The sequence below is a fragment of the Archocentrus centrarchus genome, chromosome 12 (assembly GCF_007364275.1).
Source record: "Archocentrus centrarchus isolate MPI-CPG fArcCen1 chromosome 12, fArcCen1, whole genome shotgun sequence".
In the NCBI taxonomy this organism is placed as follows: domain Eukaryota; kingdom Metazoa; phylum Chordata; class Actinopteri; order Cichliformes; family Cichlidae; genus Archocentrus; species Archocentrus centrarchus.
Window position 1 is genome coordinate 13709829 of NC_044357.1, and position 8214 is coordinate 13718042.

Consider the following 8214-nt stretch of genomic DNA (forward strand, 5'->3'; position numbering starts at 1 on the left):
TTTTTTTCACCTTTACTAATAAACACCTTCATTTACAACTTGCATTTTGTGTTTACTTATGTTGTCCTTGACTATTGTTTAAATTGGTTTGATGTTCCGAAACACTTAAGTGTGACAAACATGCAAAAAAACAGGAAATGAGGCAGGGGGCAAACACTTTTTCACACCACTGTATCTAAGTGAGCTTCAAAAGAATGTAAAAGTTTGAGGCTATGGCAGATGGGAAGTCACAGTCGGTGCATTGAAAATTTGCAGAAATGTTGCAAAGAGTATCTTTTTTTGTTTTTACAAATGCTACAATGCCTCAACCAGCCCCAAATAAATTTTGCACTGTGAAATAGATACAAAACATGAACAGAGTTCCCTAATATTTCTTATGTATAGTTATTTTAGTCCTTACTAAGATAATCTGACAGCGCTGTTTATAAAAGATGTTATTTTATTGTTAGAAAAAGTGGATTACTTTGCCTGACTCTGCTTGGATCAGCTGGCTGTTTTCCTGGTGTCCCAAACACCTGTTGCCAGCAAAGAAGTTGCAGAGTGCCCTCTGGCAGACAAACTGTGCAACATCAACACTCATAACATGGTTGAAGAGTGTTTGTCTCATCTCTACTTTTTAATTTTCATTTTATAAATGCTTATGCTGATATACTGGCCTGGCCAATGAAAAGAAGTTTGTGTGGACCTTTTTGCCATGCATGCTTATGCCAAAGTATCCCTTCTCTTTAGGTGCTCATTTGTAAGTGGTATTTGTTTAAAATGCTGATTTTAATGAAATCCCAGGAATGAAATAAGACAGCTAATGTTTGGGTGTTGTTTGTTTTGCTGTTTTTTGATTTATTTGTTTTTTCTATTCTCCAAACGGGGGAAAAAAAAGGTGATTTAATTTTTTATATTTTTATATATATATATATATATATATATATATATATATATATATATATATATATATATATATATATATATATATATATAAAACACGTGGACTTAGTTGTTTTATTTATTTTGTGCGTTACATTATTTTAACTTTAAATCAACGTCCGTAGTAACATAGCAACAACGCACCTGTGTGGCTCAGACACGGTGACGTCACTCGGGTCAGATTCCGGAGATTTTTGCGGCGCAGATGAGGCGAGTCTGGACGAAGAAAGTTTCTGCTTCCTGAGTGACTGCGGAGCCGGGACTTCTCACACTTCCCTCGAAGCATTTAGAGTATTTCTACGTAAATAAGGTAACTTTTCTTTCTTCTAAAAGTTTTTGTCACAGTCTGAGGACAGAAAGGTGCGCCATCTTCGATGTTTTCGCTGCTGTGCTGCACTCGCGCAACTACTGATAAACACTGGGAAACTACCGCTCACGTCTGAAACTCTGAAAACTATCCTTGCTGGTTTTTAAACGCAGCAGCCCAGCAACAAAAAAACAAAAAACCAAAAAAACGAAGCAAAAAACAAAACTAAAACTAAACAAAAGACCCATAACATAACATACAGCAGCCATCTTTGCAGCATAAAATTAACTGATGCACGGAAATCGGCTGGCTGGCGTCACCATTCAGTATTTTTTTTTTCGCATTATTAATATTATTTGCCTATTGTCATTCTCACTTTATTAGGAAATGTTAGTCGACTTTTAGACTGTTAATTTGATGAGCCAGATGCACTTTTGTTTTTCTGAGTATCACTTTAAACCATAAATCTGAGATTTGGACTCACATCAAAAATCCTACAGTGCTGCAGTTTTCATCCAGCTGCAAGAATTAAAGTGTCGACAAAAGGACTATTTTGTAATATTTGAAATTTGTCTGATATCTGTTTTCTTTGTGTAACAGGTTTGCTTCTCTGATCCGGGATGACCACCAAGGCTGCTGTCAGGCCTGATGAAGGTCTGATGATGATGCAGGAGCTTGACGACCGCCTGAAAGAGCAGATTGACAAACTAGAGCACGTTCGTCTTGCTGCTGTTGAACTGAAGGATAACTTGTCTGGGGTACTTTAGTTAAAATGCCTATCTGTAACATAAACAACTGTTTAATAAAACTGTATTTTAATCGAGCTTTCTTCTATTTTTATGTCGTTTTATTTTAATTCAGAGCAACAGTGACCTAAGCCAGTCAATCAGTGACCATTTGGAGTGGCTGAATCACTTGTCTGAGCGAGTTGAGACTCTTCACATGAACACAACTGTTTTTGTTCAGGTGGGAAAGGGATGGAATTTCTGAAATGGGCATGGCAGTTATTTCCCAGCATTATCAATGAAGACTGTGACTTCACTGATGAAAGTGGGACAGCCTTCTACTTTATTTTTATGTCAGTAGGGTGACAGGAAGACTTGATTGTTAACACCCACTACTGTGGTGACAAACAGTTGCAAGACTAATCAGTGGGGGTGGGTGTGTGTGTGTGTGTGTGAAACTAAAATCTGAATTGGAAAGTATTAAAATGTTGATACAGGCTTTGTTTATGAAAGGGTCTTCATTTCTTTGTATGCTTTCCAGATGAATCCAAAACCTCGCGCATGGTCAGGAAAACAGAGTTCCAAATGTGGGTACCGCGGGGGTCGTCTCCACCAAGCAGATGATGCTCTCTCTGAGTTTGGATGGTCCCCCATTCGCATGCGACGCGGCAGCGATGCTGCCTCTGAAATGTCCTGTAATTGGTGACCATGTAAACAGTTCTGTATGACAGCTAAGGTTTCAAAATAACACATGAATACGTTTGACTTTTTTTTTTTTTAGAGCTACATTTTTCACATATTTAATGTTTTTACTACATTTTTCTCTGCAGTGTACCACATTGCTGAACATCCTGTATTTTTAATAAAACTATGGCTTTATAATTTTGTTTGCCTTTGTGTAAAATTCTCTAGCCTCAGCTCTTTTTAGCAACTTCACACATAAAAATATTATTGGTGCAATCGGTAAAACAGTAATGTCTGAACATTTTTTGAGAAATTGCTAAGTAGGAGATTTGTTACTTTAAGTTTATATGTTTTGCTTCAAAAACTGCAAATGGTGTGATTACTTCACTCTTCTTCTTTCAGCTGATCCCTTTAAGGGTCATTGCAGCAGATTGTCTGCCTCCATCTCACACTATCCTCCTCTGTCACACCAACCCTCTGCATGTCCTCCTTCACTACATCCGTGAACCTCCATTGTCCAATATATCCACTATAGCCTCCTCTGCACAAGTCAAAACCATCTTAGTCTTGTTTCTCCATCTTTGTCTCCAAAATGCTAAACCTGAGTTGCTTCTCTGATGTGCTAATTTCTAATCCTGTCTATTCTGGTCACTCCCAATGAAAATCTGAGCAACTTCAGCTCACACCAGGTCTCACTACCATCTTATAAACCTTTCCTTTCACTCTTGGTGCAATCCTTCTGGCACAAATCACCCCTGACACTGCTCTCCACTCACTCGACCCTGCATGCACTCTCTTCTTCACCTTTCTTGTGCACCACCCATTGCTTTGGATAGTTGACCTCAAGTATTTAAGCTTATCCACATTCACTTCCTCTGCTTCTTGCAGCATCACTGCGACACCTGTTTTCTCATTCACACACACTTGCTTCTACTGACTTCAATTCCTTATGAAAATCTCATTCTTGATTATTTGCATGTTTGATTTGGCAGATTTTATGCTGGATACCCTTCCTGACGCAGCCCTCCTCATTCATCCGGGCTTAGGACCTGCACTAGGAGCACACTGGCTTGTGTGATGACTTCACACAAACCTCATATAAACTGGTATTTAGTAACAACTACAGTTTGGTTGTTAGGCGTGAAATCACCGTTGCGCATTGGCCGGCAGAGGGCGCTGCTGTCTGGCCTGCATTAGGTCATTGTTAACCGAACTGTTGTAAATAAAGCTTTGGCAGAACGCGTGGTTGATAATTCTGGAAGGAGCGCTTGGTTTGATAAAGTAGAAACACCTTTCCCCGAAGAAAAACTGTCAATATACTCAGCTAAACTTATTTTTATATCTTTATTCAACGTTACGGGTATTGTGTAAACCCCGGAGAAACATGGCAGAAAGCGACTGGGACACGGTAACTGTCTTGAGGAAGAAGGGGCCGACTGCTGCTCAGGCCAAATCCAAGCAGGTTAGTGCGAATGGCTCACTTCGTTTGTGTTTTCGTGCTTGTACTGGCACACATTTTTCCTTTTCGGATATCTGCTTTACCGAGTGAAACAATCATGTGAAGTCTATAAGTAAAAGCTATTTCTGTACGCGGTTGCTTGTTGAACTGCTAGGAGCCGTCGCCCATCGTTCTGGTTTAGTTCAATAATGAGAGATATGTACGTAACGTTTCCCATAACGTTAGCTAGCAAAACGAACTGCCAAAGGGCCGTTTTAGAGAGACTTGAGCCGTCTCTGTGAGTGTTTTTACCCAAACAAACTACTGCAACGCTAGCTAACTAACCAGCCTTCCGGTACAAACTTAAAGCATGTTTTCGATTTGCCACTGGTTCTTGTAACACATGGACTCCTCAACAAACCAAACCTGGGACAGAGAACGGTTCCACTGAGTCCGGGGTAGCTTCTCTAATATCAGTGTTTGATGGTTAAAACAAAGGCTTTTCTAAACAAACAATTTTGTGCTCATTTATGCCAATTGATAGGCATGCTTGTGTGTAGACGTTTGGCTAACATCTTTAAATGCTACAAACAAGGTTAGTTTAAACTGTAACTTATATAAAGCAGTACTTTTATTTTTAATGTCGTCCAGGTAGATGTTAGGAATCATTAAAATGACCGGAAAATTTGTGTAAATGAGTGCAAAAATCTTTAATTTCTTAAGTTGAACCATTGACCATAACACGTCTCCTCCGTGAGGCCATTGTGACTAACGTTTTTAAAGTATATTGAAAGGACGGTTCAAGATTTCAGATTATAGACTTGTGTGGGTTGGTTGTGGTGTGGGGTGTCGTAAAAGACTGGACTTTAATGTTAGGTCTCTGTGTATGTGAAAGCTGAAAGATTGTTTGTGCTCAGGCTCAGTTTGTGTGCTTAGGTTTTTTTTACACAGTCAGTTTTCTTGGATAAACAGATTTGTTACTTATTAACCAAATGACATGTTGTAACCAGAGTGTAGAGAGTCTGGCCACAGTGCAACCGGGTGCCAATGAGTCAGTGAGCTGGAATATGTTCTGAAATATTGTGACCTGTATGTGTCTCATCTTTTTTTTTCCAGGCGATCACGGCTGCTCAGAGACGCGGGGAGGAAGTTCAAACAACCAAGAAATGTAAATTCTTGATTGTTAGTTTGATACTATAAGAACGAAGTCAGCATACTTACCTGTGTTGTGTTTACTCCAGTATTTGCTCGCCACCCTGCTCATTGCCCAGTGATGGTTTACTTTTATCCACGCCATTTCATGCAGGGGCTGCAGGGCAGAACAAACAGCACCTTGTGACAAAAAATACAGCCAAACTGGACAGGGAGACAGAGGAGCTACACCATGATAGGGTTCCCCTGGAGGTGGGCAAGGTCATTCAACAAGGCAGACAGGAAAAAGGCCTGACCCAGAAAGATCTGGCCACTGTGAGTAAACAAACATATTATGCTTTCCAGCATACAGGCTCAGAGACTGCTGGAAAATGTGCCCTGTGAGAGAGTGACTTGGACATATTAAAAATAAATGTAAAAGTGGAAAATTGATTGGAGAAAGCAAACCAAGTAAGTGACACATAGTGTGAAATTGAAGTGATCCAAAGTTTTAACATGATTACAGTGATGAGCAAAAGTTTTACTTAGTGGCACGGATTTTGTGTTTAATACACTTGGCCACGTCAGATTTTATTTAGATTAGTTATTGCATGCTTTTAGGATATAGTGAAGGACAGTCATGAGCATTTCACAAGTTTCAAAGAGTTTTATTGGCAAATAAATCAAATTTATGCAAAGAGTCAGTATTTACAGTGTTGACCCTTCTTCTTCATAACTGCTGCAATTCTCCGTGGCATGCTGGGATATCGGCTTCAAGGCCAAATCCTGACTGATGGCGATCCATTCCTGCCTTATAGTCGAGCACAGTTTCCAGGCTTCTGCTCATCTGCCTGCGTTTTATGGAATGACCATACTGAGAATATCATCAACTTCTTCCAGCAATCCCAGAACAATTTGGTGATCTACTGTGTCGCAAGACAAAAATGATAGCTAAGTGGCTCAGAGATATTAACATTTTGAATCTATGGCCAGGAAACTCCCTAGGTCTTAATCCAGTAGAGAATCTATGGTGATTGTTCCTCACTGTATCATAGAAACTTGTAAAAATAAAAAATGAAACAGCAAAGTGTACAAATTTGTTAGACTGTTATAACTTTTGGCCATGACGGTACTTTGGCTGTTGGTTTATTTTTTTAGCATTTGCTACCAAAACAGTTTCCATTACAAACCTTACTGTCAGTGTTTAGTGTAGCCTTGGAGTGACTTGAAGTGTGCAACCAACAATGAACAATATAGCTTTTCAGTAAATCTCTTTTTCAGCTACAGGAGTACTTTTTCTGGCTTTTTTGGCCTTGTGATTTACAGAAGTTATAAATTATGTATTGCACACTTTTTCCTCAGAAAATTAATGAGAAGCCTCAAGTCATTGCTGACTATGAGTGCGGGAGAGCAATCCCCAACAACCAGGTCATGGGGAAAATAGAGAGAGCAATTGGTAAGAGTGTTATTTTTTCCAAAACAAAAATTATTATTATTATTATTATTATTATCTCGACTCTGTGAACCACATGTTTATCTTCTACCGTGAACAGGTCTGAAGCTGCGTGGGAAAGATATTGGCCAACCCCTAGAGCCAAAATCCAAAACGAAATGAACACAAAGCCTCGAAATCAGCCCTCCCCGACCCCTTCTGCCATCTGTAACTGAAACCTGAACCCCATTCCCACCTGTGAGAACCCTGAAAAACTCTCCCTTTTTATTCCCTGCCCATCCCATCCTCCCTCTGGGCTGATCCCACCTGTGTCCTTTCTCAGGACCTGGTGTTCCACTGCAATGCAGGCTGCATAATAAGTCATCTGAAACACTCTCTCCAACACACAAATAAATGAATGATTGAATGCGTTTTAAAGCATCACAAAAAAAAAAAAAGTGAAATTCTTTTCACCTACGTCTGCTTAGGCTTTGACATGATAAAAGTCAGATTTTTTGAAAGATGAATTCTTCATCTTCAGACTAGTTTGAGTAACGTTAATTCTGAGCATGATGTTAAACCAAAAGTGCTTGATTGCATCTTTTCAGACAGTAGGTGGATGTCATTACAGTGTTGAAATGTTTTAATGCTGTGCTTTGTTTTGATCAATAAATAAAGTTTGGCAGTTCATGACTTTTTCTTGATGTGCATTTAAAGCTACTGTACTGGTTATAAAGTAACCAGTGACTTTGTGTTTCCCTTTTAAAAACCATGCTAATGCTTAATCTGGTAGCAAAGTCTTTCTAGAAGTAAATATTGGCAACTACCTTTGAAATGCCAGGGGAAGTTATGTAGAAGCGTGCTGTAATTTCAGTGGTACAAAGACATGAAAACGTCACGTAAAGAATCACCAGTTAAATCTAATTTTTCAAAATGCTTTAAAAGTTTGGTATCTTGGGGAATTCTGTCAAAGCTTTCCATTAACGTGCCGTATTTTTTTTGTCGTAACATGTCTGCCATGAGGAACTCCATGCTCCAGGAGCTGATGTATGTTCTAGAAGTAGTGTTTGAATTTTAAAAACTCATTAGCTTCCTTCCCTTTATTATCATCTAAAAGGATTATGTTGAAAAAGAAACAATATATCATAGAATGTGAATGTAATACCAATATACAGCCACTAGATGTCAGAATACTTCAATAAATCTATCTCGACTGGGAACTGATATTTGGACCTACGAGTCTAAAAGGAAGACACACTAGAAACAGTTCAAATGTGTAAAGAATGAACGGACAACCCTAAAAAGGATTAGTGGAATAAAATGGATGGATAGAAGTTAATTGAGACACATCTGTCTAGTTTATAAAGAGTAGTCCTGGTGAAATTGTGATTTGCATTTCTTTGTAATAACCCGTTTTCCATTATTGGTTGTTAATTTAAGGGAATTTTTTTGAAGCCGTAAAGGCTGCCTTATGCTTTTTTTTTTTATATATTAATGATTCATGGACTTTTTGTTGCAGAACAGCAAAGGCATCATGGAAGGGGAAGTGCAAGTGGGACAAATTGCATTCAAGGAC

General features: G+C 38.9%; 1 protein-coding gene across 1 annotated transcript; it reads left to right on the top strand.

Annotated features, from left to right (window-relative positions):
• Positions 1 to 3845: 3845 nt before the first annotated feature.
• Positions 3846 to 7144, top strand: edf1 (endothelial differentiation-related factor 1). Its single transcript, XM_030743150.1, has 5 exons — positions 3846 to 4099; positions 5192 to 5243; positions 5382 to 5542; positions 6569 to 6662; positions 6760 to 7144. Exons 1-5 carry the CDS (start codon positions 4022 to 4024, stop codon positions 6819 to 6821), a joined length of 447 nt encoding a protein of 148 aa, XP_030599010.1. The 5' UTR covers positions 3846 to 4021; the 3' UTR covers positions 6822 to 7144.
• Positions 7145 to 8214: the final 1070 nt, after the last annotated feature.

Bases quoted from the DNA above. Each gene is read 5' to 3' on its own strand.
- edf1 (XM_030743150.1), top strand. From the start codon at position 4,022: ATGGCAGAAAGCGACTGGGACACGGTAACTGTCTTGAGGAAGAAGGGG. The intron at 5,244-5,381 runs GTAAATTCTTGA...CATTTCATGCAG, and splicing joins AGTTCAAACAACCAAGAAAT to GGGCTGCAGGGCAGAACAAA. The intron at 5,543-6,568 runs GTGAGTAAACAA...CTTTTTCCTCAG, and splicing joins CCCAGAAAGATCTGGCCACT to AAAATTAATGAGAAGCCTCA.